The sequence below is a fragment of the Syngnathoides biaculeatus genome, chromosome 12 (assembly GCF_019802595.1).
Source record: "Syngnathoides biaculeatus isolate LvHL_M chromosome 12, ASM1980259v1, whole genome shotgun sequence".
Taxonomy (NCBI): domain Eukaryota; kingdom Metazoa; phylum Chordata; class Actinopteri; order Syngnathiformes; family Syngnathidae; genus Syngnathoides; species Syngnathoides biaculeatus.
In genome coordinates, this window is record NC_084651.1 from 13,563,202 (window position 1) to 13,587,369 (window position 24,168).

Sequence of the window (24,168 nt, forward strand, 5' to 3'; positions counted from 1 at the left end):
ATTTCCAAATTTAAATGAGTTCAAAACAGGTCCCAAGTGTCTCAATAATATGTCGTAACATGCTTTTGTCATCATAAATCAGGGCTTAATCATTACAGCGCGCTTCTCACCCTCTTTTTATTTAGGAAATGAAATTGACCCGCGATGAGGGGGCAGCTCCGTTTTATGCAAATGAACCAGTGTTCACTTAGGGGGTAGCTCTATTTTATGCAAATGAACCACTGTTCATCTCACCTCATCCAACGGGGAGCCAATGCTGAGTCCAGACAAAAACAAAACAAAACAAAACAAAACATCCCGTAATGAGAGAAACCCCATTGGTCTTCTCTGTCTACTTTTCCTCATTTGACTGTTGTTCTTTATAAAGGCATTAATTTTATTTGAGAGGTGACTGAAGGCAGCTGCAGCAAAGTGGAGACTGTAGAGCACAACGTGACCACAATATGCTGTGAGTCCTTTAAAATGATTCAGTAAGATAAAAAAATCTGCATGATCAAACATCATCTACTGTATAAGGTATTGACTAAGGCATTCTTGGAGCAGCTAGCAAGCGGAGCCCAAACTGTGTCGTGGAAAAGGTTAAAGGTCATATGCCTCACCCATCTTTCAATTCATTATTTTTTTTAATAATCTTTGATATCCTTTATCATGTTTGGGAGATAATTTGTTTGGATATGCCCAGAATGCCCTTTTTAAAAGCTATTTTAGTTGGTCAAAAAATTCCAGGCAGGTGAGATGGTTGGATTTGGAATTATTATTCGACATGAAAAATAAGCTTTGTTCTGATTGTAGTTTGTTTCTCCTCAATTTGCTCTGATTGGTAGTAGACAATATGTTGCTGTCTATCATCGAGTAAATAGGGAGTGTGTCAGTGAGCGAGAGACAAACAGAGTGTGTGTGTGTGTGTGTGTACAATGTGTGCCAAATGCTATTCCTAGCTTGGTTCACAGTTATTGGTACCAGGAGTTAAAAAAAAGTTGCAGGTGCCTACAAAATATCCCTCTCTCTCACTCTCTCTCTCTGTTTCTTTCCAATAAATGAATTAATGAATGAATGAACTTTTCCAGTGGGAGAATCCAAAAGGTGCCAGTGATGGTTTTTTTTTCAGGTTCAGTAGATAGTTTTCAAATAATCCTGTTGAATTTTTCATTTGTTGGACTATGACATGCTTTATCTAAGAATAGTAGAGAAGACTGTTTCTACAAATAGTAATGGTACATTTTGCATTGATAATTTTGGACTTACAATTTTACCTCAATAGTATCAATGATAAAACATCGCAAACAACAATGAGATGTGATTCCCAGCCATAATGCACATATACAGTGAAGAAAATAAGTATTTGAGCACCCTGCTATATTGCAAGTTCTCCCACTTAGAAATCATGGAGGGGTCTGAAATTTTCATCGTAGGTGCATGGCCACTGTGACAGGGACAATCTAAAAAGAAATATCCAGAAATCAAAATGTATGATTTTTCAACAATTTATTTGTGTGATACAGCTGCAAATAAGTATTTGAACACCTGTCTATCAGCTAAAATTCTCACGCTCAAAGATCTGTTAGTCCGCCTTTAAAAGTCCACCTCCACTCCATGTATTATCCTGAATCAGATGCACCTGCGTGAGGTCGTTAGCTGCATGAAAACACCTGTCCACAATACAATCAGTAAGATTCAAACTTGTAACATGGCCAAGACTAAAGAGCTCCCCAAAGACACCAGAGACAAAATTGTGCAACTCCACATGACTGGAAAGGGCTATGGAGAAATTGCCAAGCAGCTTGGTGAAATAAGGTCCACTGTTGGAGCGATCAATAGAAAATGGAAGAAGGTAAACATCATGGTCAATCTCAATCGGAGTGGAGCCCCATGCAAGATATCACCTTATGGGGTCTCAATGATCCTTAGAAAAGTGAGCAATCAGCCCAGGACTACACGACAGGACTTGGTCAATGACCTGAAAAGAGCTGGGACCACCGTTTCCAAGGTGGCTGTTGCTAATGCACTAAGACATCATGGTTTGAAATCATGCGTTGCCTGGAAGGTTCCCCTGCTTAAACCAGCACATGTCAAGGCCCGTCTTAAGTTGCCAATGACCATTTGGATCATACAGAGGAGCCATGGGAAAAAGTTTTGTGGTCAGATGAGACCAAAATTGAACTTTTTCGTCATAATTCCACTTACCGTGTTTGGAGGAAGATGAATGATGAGTTACATTCCAAGAGCACCATCCCTACTGTGAAGCATGAGGTGGTAGCATCATGCTTTTGGGGTGTTTTTCTGCACATGGGACATGACAAATGCACTGTATTAAGGTACGGATGACCACGGCCATTGAAGATGTGTTGTGCTGGGTCTTTCAACATAACAATGACTCGAAGCACACAGCCAGGAAAACCAAGGAGTGGCTCTGTAAGAATCCCGTAAAAAGCATATCAAGGTTCTGGTGTGGCCTAACCAGTCTCCAGACCTAAACCCAATAGAAAATCTTTGAAGGGAGCTGAAACTCCGTGTTTCTCAGTGCCAGTCCAGAAACCTGTCTGATCTAGAGAAGATCTGTGTGGAGGAGTGGGCCAAAATCCCTCCTGCAGTGTGTGCAAAACTGGTGAACAACTACAGGAAACGTTTGACCTCTGTAATTGCAAACAAAGGCTACTGTACCAAATATTAACGTTGGTTTTCTCGGGTGTTCCAATACTTGTTTGCAGCTTTATCATACAAATCAATTGTTTAAAAAAATCATACAATATTTCTGCATTTTTCTTTTTAGATTTTCTCTTTCACAGTAGACATGCAACTGCGATGAAAATTTCAGACTCATCTATGATTTCTAAGTGGGAGAACTTGCAATACAGCAGGGTGTTCAAATACTTATTTTCTTCACTGTACTTAGAAGGCATCCTCTCAACTACAGTAAATATGGTGTTTAGCAAGGCATTGCATTCATATTTTACATTGAATTGCTAAAAAGTGACTCAATTTTTCTTTTTCTTTTGCTGCATGTATCAGTCTCTCTTGAGAATGAATAGAGGCACTAAAAAGGAACAAAATGTTTGAAAGACTGTTGGGTGAAAAACAGTGTTCTTTGACTGAACAGCTCAAAAACAGGAAATGTGAATGGGTTACCCTCTCCACAGTCCGTCCTCCTCCATAAAAAGCATAGATTTGCCTTTTACCTTTGAGATCAACAACTACCCCCCTGCAAGATTTCCCTTCACCACCTCGGGTATTTTTCAAAACTCAGCCTCACTCTCTCCCCCTCTGAAACTTAGTCATGCCTTTGATTATTACTGGCTCCCTTTCACTTGAAGGATCAAATATATAATGTTTCCTTAGCAGGGATGTCAAACTCATCTTTTTCGGGGGCCACATTGTAGTTCCTTTTTTGGTCAGAGGGCCGTTATGACTGTGAAACCATAAAAAAATGGTTTTTAAATCAGAAATTAAGGCTAATTATTTTTTCAGCTATTGTTGTTTGGTTAAAAAAACATTATTGCAATAGTTCAACATTAACATTTATGATATGACAATTTGAAATTTTGGAACAAATTTGAACAAAAATCATGGACACTGACACATGATTTGCCATCGTGGGGCACATAAAATCATGCGGCAGGCTGGACCTAGCCTTGCTTTTGACACTTGTCCCCCACCATACCTAAAGGAACTCACCATCAACCCTCAAGTTGTTCTGAGAGTTTTGAAAAGTGCTAATACGTGTTCATTCATTTTCAGTTGAAAATGTGTTATGTAAACTCTGACGGATAAGAGGAGGTTGTACTGACTGTCATGATCCTGCCGCTCCAGCCCGGGCTGTGCGGGTGTCCGCGCGGTTGCGCTGATTGGGGGGTGCACACCTGCGCTTCATGCAGCCTAATTATGCTGTGTATTTATATGACCCCGATGACGACTGGCCGGCGCCAGTTCGTTGAGCTTCATGTCCCGTTTGTGTGCTCCGGTATCCCTGATCGACAACCTGTGTGTACCGACCTTCGCCTGTTCTCCGACCAACCATGTAAGCCTGACTCCTTTGATACTTCTGCCTGCTTTGATCGTTCTCCCGTGTACTGACTCCTGCCTGCCCGCTCACCTGCTCTCTTCGCCCGATGTCCCAACTACCGCTGCTGCACCTGACTGCCTGCTCGAACCCCGACCTCGGCATATAATAAACGTTTCTCCCTGAACTACCTTGCATCGTCCTAGTCCTGCATTTGGGTCCTACCCCCGTTCCGATGGGACGTGACACTAACTACCCATCAATAAAAGTACAGTACGGCATTCTTATGGAGCCTGGCAACCGTTTATGCTCACATTCTCATTTAGTATAGATCCATAAACACAAGCACAGTGGAGACATGCAAACTCTCCGACAACACATGAACTTTGGAAACGGCCCAACAAATCGTTTGCAGCCGATACCGACCCCCAGCTGTCTTGATAAGCTTGCAAGAGTTTAATGTGCTATTAGGTGCGAGTCCAACACCAAATAATATCTCAAACGCTTCCTGTACTAGGCTGTTTGCCTCTGATCTCCAACACCAGTTTGCTGGCTCCATACGTGACTTCAAAGGTCTTCTCAGTGGGGGGTAAACATCACTTACTGCTCAGCACCCCTTGCTGAGGCTACCTTGCAGGAGTGTCAAACGCAATCACACGGGGGTCAAAAATCAAAGCACATTTTGGCTCGGGTTCCACAAAGCATAATCATATAGGGCCGTATTCTCTCATTTATGTGTATTTTTTGTTTACATTATGTTTCCGTCTTTTTTTAAAACATTGGTTTTGTAAATAGTCATTAAAGAGAAACGTTGCTCACACAAATATGTGCTGTGTTGATAAAGGCTTAGGGCGAGAAGTCAAAAGTGTGGGTGCAGTTGCTGGTCAACATTCAAGAAGGAAAGTTGGACTAAAAAAAGTCTTCCAAATTGTTCCAGCGGCATGTAGATGGAGCGACGGGATGTCTGCGAGCAGCTGTTGCTCTGCATTATCTGGACTCGCTGCACATAGATTAGTTTGAAGTCCGCTCCCACTTTATTTGTTTTTTGGACAATAGTTGTACGCCGTTGCGTAAGGTGAGAAGATGTGCATTTAAGCGGACTATATCATCCATATGAAACGTTAGCGAAAATACGGTGGTTGACTCTGACTGCACATTGTTAGTGGGCGGAAAGCCAAAGTGGTGAGATGAGAGGCAATCAACTGCTCATTAATCTGCTCGATGATGAAAAGATCAGGATGCTCAGTGATCTTTTTGAAAATGAATTGGAAATGTGGCACTTTGCATTACTGGAAGTCAATGACTGACCGCGAAGGCAATTACTATGAGAAGGCATGTTCACTGTTTGCCATTGATTGAAAACATGGGACAATACACAAAAACAAAAACAAAACAAAACAAAAAAAAAAAAACTAAGATTTTCATTCCAAATTGGAAAGGCTTCTTTATAAGAGATTATTTTTTCAAAATTCCAGAACTTGTGCAACTAAGATCGTGTCCTCTTTCAATTTAGAACCTCTTAAAATGACTTTTTCTTTTCCTTTTGACTTGTCCCGATTAAGGGTCGCCACTGCGTGTCATCTTTTTCCATCTAAACCTATCTCGTCCATCTTCCTCACTAACACCCACAGTCTTCATGTCCTCCCTCACCACCTCCATCAACCTTTTCTTTGGTCTTCCTCTCGCTCTTTAGCCTGGCAGCTCCATCCTCAGCACCCATCTACCAATATGCTCACTCGCTCGCCTCTGGACATGTCAAAACTATCGAAGTCTGCTCTCTGTCTCTATCTTGTCTCCAAAACATCCAACTTTGGCTGTCCCTCTAATGAGCTAATTTCTAATCCTATCCATCCTGCTCACTCTGAGTGAGAACCTCAACATCTTCATTTCTGCTACCTCAAGTTCTGCTTCCATTTGTTTCTTCAGTGGCACCGTCTCTAATCCATACACCATGGCCGGTCTCACAACTGTTTTATAGACTTTGCCCTTAATCCTAGCGAAGACTCTTAGTTTCCACAGTTCTGAACATTGCCTTCATTCTTAAAAATGGGAACTAGTACACATTTCCTCCATTCTTCTGACATCTTCTCTACCGGTAGTATTCTGTTGAATAAGTTGGTCAAAAACTCCACAGCCACCTCTCAAAACTGCTTCCATACCTCCACTGATATGTCATCAGGTCAAACTGTCTTTCCATTTTTAGTCCTGTTCAGTGCCTTTCTAACTTCCCCCTTACTAATCATTGCCACTTCCTGGTCATTCATGCTTACCTCTTCTACTCTTCCTTCTTCCCATTTTCTTCATTCATTAACTTCATTCACATCTTAAAAATACTAATAGACAATAATCTGTCATTTTAAAATCACTGGTACGGTCTTGAGATAATCTAGAACAATGCAAATGTGCAACTGGTGCAGATAATTTTCAAGCACATGAGTGGTACACGTACGGAAATAATGCAAATTGCCGAGACTACTAGTGTGAATGGCCAAGTAATGTAGAACTGGCCCGACAGAGATGTGACGACGATCGCAAGGCAAAATTGGCAGCATGCGATAATGAAATTATTAGTCAACAGTTCAAGACATTTAGACCGAAGAAGCTGTTGGAATGTCTTTTTGTTATTAGTTTGTATTGTTCTATAGTGCCTACCTGAGGAAAATAGCTGGAAGAGGTGGTGAGCAGGATGTGGAGGGTCGAAAAGAATTTTCTATGCTCTTGTCTCAGTTTGGGCAAAGTGCAAGACCTCAATGGTGGGTAGGACGTACTGACCATTTTTTCACCAATTTTGATTGTCCATTGCTGTCCATTGATTTTGTCCTTCTTTCTCGCAGCACTAAACCAGAATGTGATGGAAGAATACAGGACTTGTTCGATGACTGCTGTGTAGAATTGCCTCAACAGCTCCTTTGGAAGGTCATGCTTCCTCAGAAGCCGCAGGAAGTGCATCCTCTACTGGGCCTTTTTGAGAATGGAGTTGATGCCGGTTTCTCATTTCAGGTCTTGTGAGACTGTAATTCCCAGGAACTTGAAGGTCTTGATGGTTGACACAGGGCAGTTGGAGAGCTTGAATGGAAGCTGTGGCGAAGTATGCCCCCCAAAGTCCACGTCCATCTCTGCAGTCTTAAGAATGTTCCGTTCCAGCACAGCTCCAGCTCCTCCACTTCCTACAGAGTCGTTACCATCTTCGATGAAGCCGATGACTGTTGTTGGTCTGCAAACGAACAAACAAGGAGTTTGACAGCCAGGTGGTTTGAGGTGCAGTGGTTTGTGGAGAGAGAGAAGACCAGTGGAGAGAGGACACACATGTAACCCAAATGTAAATATTAAATATAAGGCTAAAGTCAGATTACAATGTAAATGTCATAACATTAAAAAAACTTGACAAACTTGTATGTTATTTAAAATAATGTAATTTAACAAACACAAAAATGTTTTATTTTAATGAGCAATGTAATGTATTATAGAATATATTGTATCTGTGTTAAAATAAGGACAATGGAGTTTGTCAGATTAAACGTCCTCTTTAAAATTGTCTTACTTTTATATTGAGAGCATGTTTCTTGGAGGTTGCGGATGTCAATATAGTTGACATAAGCAGAATAATGTTAAGGCTAAGGTAAAATTGTAATGGTTTTGTGTAATTTCCAAATACTCCTTGTAATTTTGAAACTACAATGCCACATTAGACATTTTATTTCGTTTGCAAATGTGTCGTATTGTATAATCATTCAGGGAAACTGCCCGGGTTTGCTTTTGACTGTAAAAATGGAAATGATATGCGTTGCCTTATACGTGGATTATTTTCCCATGTTAAAAAAAAAAAAATGTCACATTGGCAGCCTTACACTTGCTCCTTTCCTGCTTGTCTAAAAAAAGCAGCACTTATGTCTTTGATTCAGCAAATGGAAAGTTGTCAATCTGGTACCGGTACTTTGTGCCGCCCGTATACAGGAGCCCACATTATTGAATGTGAATGTTGTTGTCATGTCAGAAATGATAATGGCAGAAGCAGCAAAAAGTAGAGGCGAAAAAAAAAATCCTTGGAAATGATTAATTCCATGGTGCTTAAATAAATTATTTCCCATTACTGTTGTTCAAAAATCCACAGAGGATAACACTAGAGAAAATAATACTTTTTTATCTGTACTATCGGTTCAAAATGACATAATGGCTCTCATCACTTCCCTGGTAGCGAATAAGCTAAACTTCTAAAAAAATGTCACACTCGGAAGACAAAAAGTGGATTGGCAAAAATAATGTCAAAGTCCTGCTAAGTGCTAAGCTATCATGTCATGCGGTCGCAAAAACATTGAAATAAGTGATTTGGTGAAGCAATACACTTGTCACATAGTTCTGGCTGCAGCCACATTTTCACTGAGGGTAACCAACTTTGAACAGCAAAATTACAGGCCAGTTAATTTGTTTTTGGCGATATAATTACACAGTAACTATAATAAATAAATAATACGCATATATAAAAAACATACTTCCACACAGCTCTGAACGGGAAATTAATTATTATGTCATTGCACTTGTCACTTTAAAACGTGAGGTTAAAAGTACTGTACAATTATTCACTTTTTCATTTTCCGTGGTGCTTATTACTATCCATAATTATTAGTAGTACAAAATAACTTTATTAGTACCACAGTGGGAAAATCTGGATCGTTTCAGCAGCATTTGTGGACAATGAAAATATAAATGTCATGAAGACCATGCAAGAGAAGACGTAATAACATTTCTTCTTGTTAAATGAGCTACATGCACAAAATAGACACCAAAACTATTGTTCTTATATAAACTATTCAGTTCAGTCAATCAGTTAGAATTTTTACAGTATGTTTGACATCTGATTAATCTGTTTTAATGGACTTGCACTGTTGGTGATAAATTAATCCATCAACCAAGCCCTGATGTGAATATCGAAAAAAAAGAAAGAAGACTTGACCCCCAAAAGATTTGAAATTGTCCATTTTAATAGTCATATCTATTAATATTGCATGAACTGTGACCCTAAAATACCATTTTGCCCTGGAAGTATGCAAGAATGTCTCCTTTGCACCCAGTAAAAATACTATGGTAATTCAATTCAATACCAAAACAACAAACAAACAGGACCTCTTATATTTGCTGTATTCAACTTTTTAATATTCGCTACACAGCAGAACAAACACATAACAAGCTGCACAACTTTCACAACCAACCCCAGCTAGTTTTAGGTCCTACCCAACAGATATGAGGACACAGGATTATTGAATAGTTGCATTTGTCATTATAAAACTAGTACAAATTGGCCAAGATGTACAGTAATTAGCTGTCGTTCTCTTCTGTTCAAGATTACATTAGGTGGTACCCTACTGTTGGTGGGCGGAATCTACTGCTGCTCGATGTTGTTGTCCTAATGTTGTGAAATGGAATCTGAAAAATGGAACACATTTGTGTTTGTTTCCAACAGCTCAAATTGAATGAACTTTAACCTTTAACAGACCTCCATAAAAACACTTCAGTACCAACAATAGCATATGTGCTGTCTGCATGCAAGTGTTTACTTGACAATTTTCAAAAACAGATTTTGAAATTCAACCGGGTGACTTAAAAGTGGTTTTCTACCCACCAAACACTAAAAACGACTGATATTAGGGTGGCATCAGGGTGCCCCCCTTCACTCTGACTTGGCTCCCTTCCTGTATGGATCCTGTTAATGCATATCCAGTATGTTTGGCTTTTGGAGTTGTCTTGTGATGTTAATGCTCTCTGTGATTAGGAAAAGCTTCAATTTTACTTCAGTGAACTGCTGATTTATGCATCTCGGGGTCATCCTAGACCAACATCAGCATGACATGTGTGAGTGCATGTGAATTATATGTGTGGGACATGTGGTGTGCTGACACCAAGCACACTCCCCTGCGCTCAAGTCACTTGCTGTAGTTCACCTCAGGGTGCTCTCATGTTTCACTCGCTCGGTGTGTCTTTGCCTTTCTTCTGTCAGAACTCAGCTGGCTCCGTTGAGAAGACAAGCAGCAAGACCATGTCGGATGGGAAGATTTTAAAAGCGGAGATAATCTGTATCAAGGATCCACAGGAAGGAGGAGCAGGAAAGGAAACTAAGAAAAATGAGGTAAGGGAGCTCCATCAATAGAAAGCTGCTCTGTAAAGATTTGACTTCAAAATTTGCACTGCTTTAAGTAAAGTTAAAAAAGTGCCGACATTTCATGAGCTAGGAGTTTTAATGTCCTATTTTTGATGTAAAACTAACTCGTGTTTATTTGAAGTCTCAACATGACATTGCACTCAATGGAATGACTATAAAGTGGACGGATGAACCAGCTTTGATTGAATTTGATGTAAAAAAAAAAAAAAAAGTAAAAGTACTCAGCCCGAACTAACAAAATGTCAAACTACTGTTTTGTCAGCTCCAGTCTCCACTGGACCCAGTGAGCCACTCCCGAAGCTTCATGTCACTCGGTGGCCAGTCTGAAAATACACCCAAACACAGCGCCACTGCCTCCATGGAGATAAATTCTAATAAACACAGAGGCCTTTCCCAGCAGTGGGGTCACGATTCCTCTGGACGCGTTGAGGTTAGCTCGGGTTTCTCGACTGATAAACTGTCCGGATTGGATGGCACGACGAGCCCTGCATACTCTGCACACGTGTTCCCCACGCCGGCTTCTTCCAGAGAGTCCATCCTCTCCGAGATCCTGGATAGAGACAAGAGCTGGCCCGCCATGTCACTTTACTCTGTCACCTCGCCTTCTCTTAGCCGCACTGTCTCCCCGTGCTCCTCCGTCCGCTCTGGTGTCTTTTCTCCTTCTGTGGTCCGGATCCGAAAGCACGCTCTTGCGCCGGGCTCCAGTCTGGTTCACATCCCTCAATCCTGTTTCTCATCCTGCGACAGCCTGGCTTCTTCCCCCCCACCACTCCGGCATCGGCCTCCCCTCACCAGACTCTCCCTCCTGACAGCCATCCTTCGGAAAGGCCGTCTGCCCGTTCTGTCCGCATCTCTCCAGAGGCCGTACACTCCCTGCTGGCCCGTTAACCCTGTGACTCTCACTTTCTGCAACGCATGCTCAGCAGCTTCCAACGTGGCCTCCATTCCCTTGGAATTTTCCTCTCAGTTCTCTTCCTCTGCTTCCTTAGACAGTCAAACCTTCACCCAAAGGGAAACTCATAAGTCCGTTACAGCCTCCCCGCCTGAGCTCCCTAGTGAGCACAGCAGGCCTCACAGTTCAGTTATAAGGTGGTCTGGGGGGATTCGCTCGGGAAGCGTGCCAAAGTGGGAGGAGGTGATTTCACCGCCAACGTTGAAGAGCACTGTGTTACCAAGAGATGCACCACCACACTTACGCTCAAAACTGAAAAGTGTTTCACCGAACCACAAAGAAGTAACTCTACAACACTCTTATGTGTTCAAGCCTCCTGACCTGAAGCCCAGTTTTGATCATATGTACCTCAGCAGCAAAGGAGAGCATCACCTTGCAAAGCAAATGACTGATCCTACGCTTTTTCATCAACCAGCCTCTTCTGGAATGGAAAAAAGTCAGCAGCAGAATTTTTCTCTGTCAAAGCTTCGGTCTCTTTCTGAACGACTGCGATCGCCTTCTCCCTGCACCTCCTTGTCTTCTCCATCACATTCCCGCTCAGCCAGCGCCACAACATCACCTCTACCTTCTCTCAGTGTGGGAAGGTGTAAATCACCGCAAAGTTTCCCTAAAGCACCCGAATTGACGCCTTCCTGCTACACGCCTGTGGCTTTTTCCGGGTGGTCCTCGCCCATCGGCTCTCCCACACCAACACCCTCTCCCGCCACACTATTTCGAGACCACACGGAATCTCCTCCCATCTCGCTGCGCTCCACGCCCTCCCCGAGGCCGGGGAGTCGAATATCAGACTGCAGTGACAAGGAGGGTAAAAAAAGAAAGGTAGCCACTCTGCTTGCCAAGTGCACCACTATAACATGCTCACCATTATATGTTGTTCTTTGACTCGACTTTCACTCAGTTGATATGCAGACGTGCACTCAGCAGTCACAACATTGGGTACAGCTGCACAGCCTGAGGAGATCAACACAGACAGAATTCGGCTATTACAGAGATGTACCGATCTGAGAAATATTGATTTTGTGAATGCTGACAAATCCTTCTGAAGACAAGAGACAAGCATTCAAACTCATGCCACTGTAGATTAAGGCAATTTTGTCGTGTGTTGTTTTTGTCTTTTTTGTTATCTTGCCTCATACAGTAGCTGTCGCATCGACCACAAGATTCAAGATCGTAAGTGTGCGATTGCTTTTCTTAGAACCAGAATGTATGATCCCCACCTCCCCCCACCCCGCACTGTTTTTGCAAGAAAAACAAAAGCAGGTTCATGGATAGAAAAGTAATGAACAATGTTTGTGTTCTTGCAGTTCTCTACTGGATCATTTTAAGATTCTGTTTGTTGGTAATTTACCCTGATAAAATACATTTGGCAAAGTCCTCACATACACACAGCAGGGGTGACTGGTTAGCACATCTGCCTCACAGTTCGGAGGACCGCCGTTCAAATCCCGACCGTGTCTGTGTCGAGTTTGCATGGTCTCCTCGTGTCTACGTAGGTTTTCTCCGGTCACTTCCGTTTCCTCCCACATCCCAGAAACATGCATGGTAGCTTGATTGAATAATCTAAATCGCCCCTTAGTCTGAATGTGCATGCAAGAGGTTGTTTGTTTCTATGTGCCCTGCGATTGGCTGATGACCAGTTCAATGCTTACCCCACCTTTTTTTATCCAAAGATGGCTGGGTCAGGCTCCACCAAGGCTTACAACCCTTGTGAGGACAAGTGGCTCAGAAAATGGATAGATGGTTCTTAAACAGTTTACAACAAATGCCATCTAAAAGAATTCTTAGCTGTCTAATTACCGCCTTAAACATTTACTTTAAAAAATCTCGAAAGCATAGTTGAATACAACTGAACTGTACTGAAAAATGCACTGTTTATGAAAAGTGAAAAAATATACTGTACTTTTAAATAAGGTTACTGAAGGGTGTATGAGTGGTTAAAATGGTTGATTTTATTGCTTGCTTTAAATGACGTGAATTTTTAATTCATTGGATTCTTTCCCATACCACGAAAGGCAATCCCCCTACCACAAGTGGTACTTGTATCACACTTTGAGAGTCACTAATTTATAGAATGTCCATACACAACACCATTAGCCTCTTTTGCATTCTCAGCTAGGGAGGAGCAAAGTCAAACCAGCAATTTTCTGCCTTTGGAGGTCGCATCACAGCGATAACGTGGCATGCTGGTGTTGTGTCAGAAATTTACAATGCCGGCGCCGGCGTGTGACACCCAAGTCTAGTTGTGTTGTAGTGTAACCAATTAATTTATGTATTTCCTAAAAAACTATAAATCCATTTTGATTATTCTCAAAAAAACAACAACCTTGATTTAATCAGAACTTCAAATGTTTTGCAAACAATAAGTCATCTCGTCAAAGCAAACATATTCATCAAAACATAAGCTGGGTTGCTTGTAAAAACCCAAGAGCTGATAGATGCAACCTTTCAGAAAGAAAACATGTGTTTGAAGCCTCTTAAAGTGAAATTCTGCTTTGCTTTGGTAGCCCTATCATTCATGTTGGTCTCAGACATGCATAGAAACCTGCATTGATTTTGGAGCTCATGTTAGAGCAAAATATTCCAGGTCTTAAGAGGTTTTACTGATCGATACTTGTGCTTGTGTGAACATGTCTACGGTCACCAACTGTAAATACTACAAACAGCATTCAGTATTAGACAATACAGCTATACGCCAGTGTATACAAAAAATAAATAAATAAAATTGATTCCGCTCAACAGTGTGTGTCTATTAAGAGCCACTGATCGTTCTGTTCTCTTCCTGTCATTTCCACCAGCATTCCCACCTGTTGGCAGCCAACAGAATATTTATTAAGCAGCAATCAAACTTCAACATTTGGAGTAAGACTAAATGACAGTAAGATTTATTATCATCCCGCGACCCTAATCTGGATAAGCAGCGTTGAAAATGGATGGTTGGGTGGAAGGTTTATTATTAGTGGTATCCTGGAGCAATGGCAGACAAAACTGATGAATGTGCTTCCCACGTAACAATTCAGTTGAATGGTGAATTAATTCATATTTGTATTTTCTCCTTCCTCTCGGCATACCGAAGCCTCACAAGATTAAGTCGAGCTACAAATCACTGGCTGCAATCCCTACAAACACCGTTCTCTTGGATCAGCAGGTACTTTCACTTAATTGTGTCACAGCACCACATTATTCTCTCGAATGATTCGAAATGTGATGTCTTAGCGGGATCCTTATACAGTCAGCTAATGCATGAGATGGCTATGAGATGGGATTGTAAATTGTAAATTGCGCAGGGGTGGCGTGGGAGTCTAATGTGTAATCACTTCCAGATGCGTACGCCCTGAAATCATCAGCTGTGCTTTGCATTCACAGGTAATAGATGAGCAAGTGGAGAGTGAGAGCATCCCGAAAAGAGGCATTGCTAATGAAAGGGCTGATGAAGACACCCATGCTGAAGTATCTGCGCACTCGTGACTCAATATTTGTACTGTGGATGTCATAAAAATGGAGCTGTAACCTCAGGCCTTTTGTGTGCTTATCAGATGTGCTCACCAGCTCAGCTCCGGCAGCAGTCCGAGGAGTTGTATGCAGCCATTGACGAGATATTGGCAAGTTCCACTCCAACAGTGGGTACAGTCCAATCATTTGATCAGTGCTGTGGTGCCACCCAGTGAATTACAAATGTTTTTGTTTTGGCACCATTTTAGAGCAAAACGTCGTCCAAGATATCAATGACTCACAACAAGTTGCAGGTAGCTCAGTTCACCATCTCTTTTTTTTTTTTTTTTTTTCTATAATGCGTTTTAAGATTAATCAGTGTATCTTCACTTATCAGCAATGACAAGTTTTGGTTCTTGCACAAAATGAATTTGAAGGCAGACATTGCTGGATTATCATCTTGACAGTTGTCAGATTTTGTATCAGAGTACGTAACAGATGGGAACGGCAGACTTATCGCCATTCTTTTAGGAGACAAGGATGACAATTTTGCTTTAATCAGATGGGATTTAATATAGCAGGAGCTTATCAGAAGTAGATAACAGCTGGAGTAGCAAAGAGCAGGTCTTTATTTATTTTTTTGCCTTACACCTGACTCAGTTGATGAGAAAGACACCAGATTTTGAAGTCGCATTTTGTAAAACCATTATGGTGCTTATACTGCTCTTAGCACAAACACAATATTAACTAATTATAAAATAATCCCCTTTGATGTCATATTCATTCTGAAATTAATCCATTAATCCATCCATCCATTTTCTTAGCCTCTTATCCTCACAAGGGTTGTGGGAAGTGCTGTAGCCTATCCCAGCTTTCAACGGGCAGGAGGCAATCGCAGGGTGCATAGAGACAAACTCACAATCCAACCTAGGAGCGATTTAGAGTGTCCATTTAATGTTGCATGCAAAAAAAATCGAATAAAACAGAAAACTCAATGGGTTGAAGGAATTTTTCCTAATTAAATAATGAGATAAAAAAGAATTTCAGCTGTGTCATCTTCAGGATGACGATTGAAGCCATCTGTTCATAACAGATCAAAAGAGGCAAACCTTGGAGTTATTCATAGTGTCCGTGTATAGTAATAAGCCATCCACCGTCATCCACAAGTTTAAAATCACGCCTCAGAATATCAACACTGAAACTAAAACTTGTGAAAGAGGCACAAAAATTCTGCAAGTCTAATAACTTGTTGCTCAAAAATTGCAGGCAAAAATTTGCCATCTTTTGTTTTCTCCTTTTCCTTTTCAGTCTCTTTGCATTTAGTGGTGGATATATTGAAAAAGGAGAAATCTTCAAAAACAAAAAAAAGATGATTATTTTCAGTTTCATTTTTGTTGTCTTTTTTGTTGTTGTTGCAGAACAACTCTTCCAAATCCTTGGGACGTGAAACCAAATATGTGAGTACAATTGCACTTTTTAACCCTCAATTAAAATTCTCATATAATACTTAGTTTTGACTTGGCTTCTGTATATTTACATTGAGTACACACACAGAATGCACTCCAGATGTTTTCTTCCCTCCGTGACAAAAATTTAGCATACTCCAAATTATCCAGCCGGGAAAATGAACAATTTGGTGGCTTCCAAATTCTGTTTTTGCCTTGTGCGATGTCAGGACTCATTGGTGACATTCAGCTCTAAAATGTTTTAATGAAACAGCCAGGATAATTTTTGAATATTGCAGTGCCTTGTTCACACCACAGAGCTAAAAATGCAATATATACATGTATGTAGAGCCACTTTTGGACGCCTTTTTGTTTTAGATGACCCATTTGCATTTGATCCCACTGCATTATTGATAGGAACCAAGAATAAATACAGTGAAGAAAACAAGTATTTGAACACGGTGCAAGTTCACCCACTTAGAAATCATAGAGGGGTCTGAAATTTTCATTGTAGGTGCATGTCCACTCTGTGAGAGATTTTGCTGTGACACTCATTTACTATCCATTTCTTCTGATCATCCTTGAGATGGTTCAACATCTTCATTTGCGTCCAACTGTTGGACAATATCGTCTGGCCAATGTTACAGAAAAAATCTGCCCCACTTACAGTGAAGAAAACGAGTATTTGAACACCCTGCTATATTGCAAGTTCTCCCACTTAGAAATCATAGAGAAGTCTGAAATTTTCACCGTAGGTGCATCTCCACTGTGAGAGAGATAATCTAAAAAGAAAAATGCAGAAATCACAATGTATGATTTTTAAACAATTTATTTGTGTGATACAGCTGCAAATAAGTATTTGAACACCTTGAAATCATGCATGGCACGGAACGTTCCCCTGCTTAAACCAGCCAATGTCTAGGGCCGTCTTAAGTTTGCCACTGACATTTGGATGATACAGAGGAGTTATGGGAGAAGGTTTTGTGGTCAAATGGGACCAAAATGTAACTTTTTGGTCATAATTCCACTAACCATGTTTGGAGGGAGAAGAATGATGAGTTCCATCCCAAGAACACCATCCCTATGTGAAGCATGGGGGTGGTAGCATCATGCTTTGGGGGTGTTGGAAGATCTAGAGAAGATCTGTTTGGAGGAGTGGGCCAAAATCCCTCCTACAGTGTTTGCAAACCTGGTGAATAACTACAGGAAACGTTTGAGCTCTGTAATTGCAAACGAAGGCTACTGTACCAAATATTAACATTGGTTTTTCTCAGGTGTTGAAATACTTATTTGCGGCTGTATCACACTAATAAATTGTTAAAAAAAAATCATATATTGTGATTTCTGGAGTTTTCTTTTTAGATTATCTCTCTCACAGCGGACATGCACCTACGATGTAAATTTTCAGACTTGGAATATAGCAGGGTGTTCAAATAATTATTTTCTTCACTGTAGATGTAAATAAAAATGCTAATGTGAGGCATTTGAATGTGACCCTTCCGATTTCGTGCCAACCAAAAAACATTCAGTCCATTAATTTGTCTAGCTCGACTCTTTTAGGTAAGGAATTAGGGTATTTTTTTCTCCTTAGTTGTCAAAGAGAATATTTTACATTTCCGCGCTATCGCTGTGGCTCACTCTCTCTTCACTTAAATATACAGAATGTCATTAATTTCTCTTTGACGCTTTGTCACCAGGCGTCTTTAAGCAGCTTGCAGCCATCCACAAATGCCCAGAGAAGGCGAATGGAGTCCAAAAAGGTACACGGCATTCAATTGTTACTAAGTCTCCCGAATTAATATTGCACCACATTTGAATGTGAAATTACAAAACAATTAATTATGACTAAGTCTTACGCTTCTTACCATGTCTGCTGGATTGTGACGTTCAGACAAACCTTGGGGTTATTCGTCCAATGATGACCATTCCAAGATTGTTAGAGAAAGATGGAGAAGAATGTCGACCCGTTGGAGAGACAGAGGACCATTACTGCTTAAAAGGCAAAAATTCATGCAAGGTAGATCCACACAGCAGCTCTTACAAGCTATGACCAAAAAAAATGAAAATGTAATCAAATACAGAAGCAATGTCAAAAATTGAGGTTATTAAACGTTTTGTCATTTTACAGGAGCCTATATATATTTTTTTGGTGTTTGTTGGCTGATAGTCAAGATTTGGCCTGTTCCTGGGTAGGAAGTAAAAATGTACCGTACAGTTGCATTGTGACTGTACTCAAGGAGATTTTTCACATATACTGTATGTAGTTTTCCTGAGTATTGTATTGATTTTTTGAACACTTGGTACTTCAAGTCCCCACTTTTGAAAAGAGATATCTGTTTCTACTCAGATGCACAAATGAAGACATATAGATACATAGATATGCAAAACTAATCAAAACTGGTTCTGCGAAAGCCATTGAATTTTCCAAGGTCCAAATTGATGACTATCTATCAAGAGCTAATTATATTTTCATCACTTTCTATCTGACCGTCTCTCTGGGGTCACTTTATCAACAATCTCAAGAGGAATTGCTGGCGTGCTCCCTTTTTATGCGTCGAGATCCTGCTCATCTTGACACGCGAGTGAATCTGAATTCAGTGTGTTCCTAACCTTGGCTTTTTCTCATCGTCACAGTCCTAAAATTCTGTCTTACATGAATACTGTATGCCAGGATACGTAACAGATAGATTCACATTAACATAGTTGACTAACAGGCGTTAATCACAACCGACTTCCACATTCGGCAAAAAAGGATGACGGACAGGAAACTGCCGCAGCCCGATGGCAGGAGAAAACACCCGTAGGAATATTAAACATCTAAAATGTATTTGGTTTTACACAAGATGTCTTCAAGAGCTTGCAAAGACAAACATATCCAATATTTAGACTTTGTTCATTTTTAATATTTCATATCGGACATGATCTGATCACCCTTTTTCGTTCACGTAAGACGGACCGGAGAGCAAGGAGGGTTCATCTTGTACCAAACTCGAGAGTAAAACAGATGGTCTTTCTGTAGTCATGGTGGTACTCGTCTGGGCCTTCCAGACAGATGTTTGCATTATTCACGTACGCAAATGGACAAGCAGTGAAAATAAGTGTGGTACATTGAAGGTAATTCAGAGGATAACTTTTTCAGCCTGTACTGACGATGATGGAACTAGTTTCCATGGTAAAGAAAGTTTTCCAACTTACTCCAACTTTAAAGTACAATTTCAAGCGCATCTCCTAAAAGTACGTTTTTAGCTTTAATGCTGTCTCACAGAATCAGAAGAATATATAAATGAATGAACCACTACCGGCGGCACGGTGGATCAGCTGGAAAGCAATTACCCTCATGGTTCTGAGATCCCGGGTTCTATCCCGGACCCGCCTATGTGGAGTTTGCATGTTCTCCCCGTGCCTGCGTGGGTTTTCTCCGGGCACTCCGGTTTCCTCCCACATTCCAAAAACATGCAACATTAATTGGACACTAAATTGTGATTCTGATTGCGGCTGTTTGTCTCCATGTGCCCTGTGATTGGCTAGCAACCAGTTCAGGGTGGACCCCACTTGCTGCCCGTTCACAGCTGGGATAGGCTCCAGCACTACTGCGACCCTCATGAGGATAAGTGGCTAAGAAACGTTTAGTCAACACTTTTACATTTTAAGTCACTATATATAACAAATGTTTACTTCACCGAGAACATATATCAATAATGACAGCAGATCTAGCGTGCTGAGTAAAAAGTAGTACAAGTGTGAAATAATACAAAGACCAAAGCTCGACAATAATCCATTCTGTTGCGTTCCAAATTACAAGTGGCATCATTTGTATGTGAAACAAATCAGTAAAGCATACAAGCATAAGCAAAAGTTGATCAGTTTGATCATTAAAACCGAACCAATCATTAAAAATTCTTTCTGATTGATGTGAAAGGGTAATCAACAATGTTGCTGCACCTTACGAATATATTTTGCATTTACTGGGTAAAATGTTAACTACAAATACAGGTACTGGAATATATAATGCATAACATAACCTACATATTTATATTTTGCTATTTATTTTATAGTGTACATTATTTTGTTTATACCTGGACAACTAGCAATGTTATACGTGATGCTTTATTACATTTTTTAAAAGAAAAATACATGAATATTGCATTCAATTTCATGTCAATGGATCAATCCATTTCCTGTAACTGCTCGTCCCTTTCAAGGTCACAGAGGCTGGACTCCAAAGCCCACCCCAGCACATTTTGGATGAAAGGCACACTGTGTCCTGTTCACTAGTCAAATGTAATATTTGTGACCATACATGCTTTACTGCTCGGATTCCAGATTGGACCTTGACTTCAGTGCTGGCTGTAGTTTCCTCATCCTGAAATGCGGTTGAGTTACACATTGCAAATTTACTTTATATTCATTGCCATAATGGAAATGACCTTCACGCGCAGTAGTGTTTGTTAAATCCCGCAAACTAACAAACCACAACCTCTCATACTGTGTTTTTGCCCCTCACAGAGATAATGAATCTGGAGCTGCTTTGACTTTCTATCCTTGAAGCAAAAAAAAAGAATAAGGAATCTGGTTAAATAGTGCAAAGAAGGCTTCTCAAGCAAATTCGCAGTGGGTCAAACAACTTGAAATGTCAAGTCCAAATCTAAAACATCTTCATTTAAAGACTCCAGGGATGGGAATCTGATGGATGAGACATTCAACGTGCCCGCAGTCAATTCAACCTCTGACCCTAACTGCACAGCATTTGTGTCCCGTTCTATTTCAGGTGGAAAGCGTGGGATTTGAAGACGCCGGGGTAAAGGGTCATGCAAGTAGAAAAAAAAGGCAAGCGCCGCAAGGAGAGAGGACACGCGAAATAAGAAGTCTGGGTGCCGTGTGTGAATTGCGGATCATTGAGCCTGAAGGCCAGATCAGTCACCTTGAGGAAGATCCCTCCAGTGCTCGCTGCTTGGGAGCTCGTGAAACTCACATTTAAGTCAAACATTCATGACATGAATTTGGAGAAGACAATATATACTTGTATACATAACATGAGCTGTGTCCTAGTGAAAACAAACACTCATGAATAAATGCTTAAAAGTTGCGTTGATAAATGAGTTTCACCTCATTCCTTAACATTTTGCCAGTGGCTTGGCATGGACTGCCAGTGCCAAGGGCAAGACGAGCAATCGCTGCTACAACACTGAATTTGCAATTCGCACATGCCAATGGTAACGTCTCTCGGTTGACAAGAGCTCAACGTCGCCTCGCATTAAATAATTTACGTGTTGACATCTTTTACAACTGTTAGCGGGAGTTAATTATTACAGTTCATAACGTCACAATAAAGCTTGATTTCTGTTGCCAATTTGAAGGAGTCGAGTGTCCATTTTGATACCCACTAAAAAGTCCAGTTTGTTGAGGAGAAATATGATCGTATGAAAATGAACACTCTCACCCAGCAAATTCAAAAAAAATTAAAATAAAGCAGAGATTGTGACAGGCTAAATAGGTTCATTTTCCATCAGCATAGCAGAATCTCCTCTTTCGCGCTTCCATGCCAGTGTTTTGCTGCCCAGAGGTGGGTTACTTTAGCAGAGGTCTGCATGGACTTAGGCCATGGTTAGTATCGTAATCAAAATTGACCGAAATAAATACATTTAAAATGTAAAAAAAAAATATTTTTGTGATGGACAAAAAAAATAAAATGAATTTTAAAAACAATCTGTAAATCCACATTTCACATTTACGGTGTTGATTTCAAGTGTATTGTTTTCAGAAAAATACATACTGTCGATACAGAACGGATACCGTACTGGTTTTAAGTTGTGCAATTCTAAACTGGCTGAAAAGATTCAAGATGTGATTCATTGACAATTAATTACAATTGACATAATTCTCAATCCACCAATAATGACCGACCTTAACCCAAAACTATTTGTAAATCTGGTAAAGTGTGTGAAGGAGGAGTAATGTACTTTAAGCACTTGCAGCAGCTTGGTAAAATTGCCCCATTTTAATTTGGCAATTATTTTTATATTATAAATAGTGCACATTATGTAACATTGCAGTACCAATTACTTCAAATACTCAATTTTCTTATCTTGTAAATACACATAAGCATTACCTGTGGCCAGTAAAAATAATGGTAAAGTGGGAAGCATTTTAACAGCAAATAATGTTCACACATTTTAATTAGAAGTTCCTTAGGCTAAACTATATTAAATATAATAGTTCATCAGGTTAATATTTGGGAGAAAGAGATTTTTTTGGGGGGGTCCATTTTATAATACCAATAAAAATTGGGGCTGTTTTGCACTGCAGTGCTATTGTTTGATGTACAGCATTACTTTGTTTCTCATTTAGACCACACAGCATATGTATAAGCCTTTCACACGTACTTCATTAAAAGATTCCATTCAAGCCACCAATGTGAAACTGCAACCTTCAAAAAGAGGACTGTATAATGTGGTTTTTTTTTTTGTGTGGTACAAGAGAATCACATGGATGTTCCTGGAGTTGATGAAAGGCCTCAAAGAAAAGCCAGTGGAAGAGTGAACGGGAGTGATTGCGGCGCTCACAGCACAACGGTTCCTGTACTGGGTATTACAATAATATTATTGCAGTTAAACATACACACTTGACTATTTGTTTTAATTGCCTTGCAAATATCTTTCAGTGGTCACACAATGCACCTCGGAGGCAATGAACATGTAATAAAGATGATTAATGGTCACAGTTTGCAACAAAAAGAGATATTTGTGCTTGCCTCATTTTTTTACCCACTTCCTCCTTAATCTTTCCATTGTTACGCACTGCATGACTTGAAATGTCTGAGAAAAACAGTTTTTGAACATTCCGATTTCCTCAAATGGAATGTTTCCAATTGGTGACACCTGACTAATCTCTTCAAAAAGACAAGATCCATTCAAGAGGCTTCAAATCAAGGTTATAATTTACTTGGACCTAAAGCCTCTTCAATTGCTCTTGTATTTTTGAAGTGTTAAGCCAATGCAATAATTTTTCTATAATATACAGCTTCATCCCAAAATGAGTTTTCACTCTCGACAGAATACTGATGTTTTTTTGTGTCTATGTGCCCTGTTATTGGTTGGCGACCAGTTCAGGGTGTACCCTGCCTCCTGTCCACAGATAGCTGGGATACTTTCCAGCATACCAGATAATCGTTGTATAGAAAATGGATGACATTATTATATATTTGAAACCATCCCCCTGGCAAGCACTCAGATTTGAGTCGAGGGGGTTGTGGTGCGGTGGGTGTATAGATGATGAGGTTCGTGGACATACTGTATTTAAGTCTCCAGCATTTATCAGCAGCTCATTCAATATTTAATGAAAACGGGTACCTTCTCACATTGTCTGTTGCCGAGAGCAGTGGCAACGCTCCAGTCATGCATGGGGGGGAGGCTATATGTTTGGTCAGCCAATAAGAGATCATTACACACTTGTGCTCATAAATTAGATTAGCCTGACAGAATTTGTAAGATGTGCACAAATTCAATTACCGTGAGGGAACAGCAAAACACATTTTAATTTTTTTTTTTAATGAGAGTCCAATTAAACTAACATCCATCATCCAACCTTTTTATGTACCACTTTTCCTCAATATGGTGACAAAGAAAAAATCCAATGGAAATTCAGTCAACAGTCATAATTAAAAATATAAAATAAAATGGAAAAAACTTGCAACATTAATTGGACACTTTAAATTGTCCATAGGTGTGATTGTGAGTGTGGCTGTTTGTCTCCATGTGCCCTGGGATTGGCTGGCAACCAGTTCATGGTGTACCCTGCCTCCTGCTTGTTGACAGCTGGGATAGGCTCCAGCACTCCCCGCGATCCTCGTGAGGATAAGGGGCGAAGAATTTGGATGGATGGATGGATGGATGGATGGAATGAGGTGGACGGCGTGGTGAGAACTGTTTAGCATATCTGGCTCACAGTTCTGGGGATTGGGGTTCAAATCCCACCTCTGCCTGCATGGAGCTCGCATGTTCTCCCCGTGTCTGTGCATTTTCTCTGGATATGGGGGGTTTAGATTAGGGGATGTCATCAATGGTTTGGCAAATGTGAGCTTGTGAAGCCCATTGACACTACATGATCCTAAAACAAACCAACAGTTATTTCCTTTTGTGGCTGCAGGAATCACACCCAGAAACCGCCACTGTCAGGCGTGGTGGGGAATGTG

At 40.5% G+C, this 24,168-nt stretch overlaps 1 protein-coding gene across 1 annotated transcript; it reads left to right on the plus strand.

Moving 5' to 3' along the window:
• The first annotated feature begins 9,543 nt into the window (after positions 1–9,543).
• On the plus strand, positions 9,544–21,261 carry mlip (muscular LMNA-interacting protein). Its single transcript, XM_061837757.1, has 10 exons — positions 9,544–10,118; positions 10,414–11,922; positions 14,177–14,248; positions 14,467–14,550; positions 14,637–14,720; positions 14,802–14,846; positions 15,951–15,989; positions 17,675–17,737; positions 17,869–17,994; positions 20,746–21,261. Exons 1-10 carry the CDS (start codon positions 9,864–9,866, stop codon positions 20,953–20,955), a joined length of 2,487 nt encoding a protein of 828 aa, XP_061693741.1. The 5' UTR covers positions 9,544–9,863; the 3' UTR covers positions 20,956–21,261.
• The last annotated feature ends 2,907 nt before the right edge of the window (positions 21,262–24,168 follow it).

What these genes read in the sequence shown, in the direction of transcription:
- mlip (XM_061837757.1), top strand. Translation starts at nt 9,864, where the DNA reads ATGTGTGGGACATGTGGTGTGCTGACACCAAGCACACTCCCCTGCGCT. An exon ending in AGGAGGGTAAAAAAAGAAAG is followed by an intron (nt 11,923 to 14,176) that starts GTAGCCACTCTG and finishes GGCATACCGAAG; the next exon opens with CCTCACAAGATTAAGTCGAG. An exon ending in TGACTCACAACAAGTTGCAG is followed by an intron (nt 14,847 to 15,950) that starts GTAGCTCAGTTC and finishes TTGTTGTTGCAG; the next exon opens with AACAACTCTTCCAAATCCTT.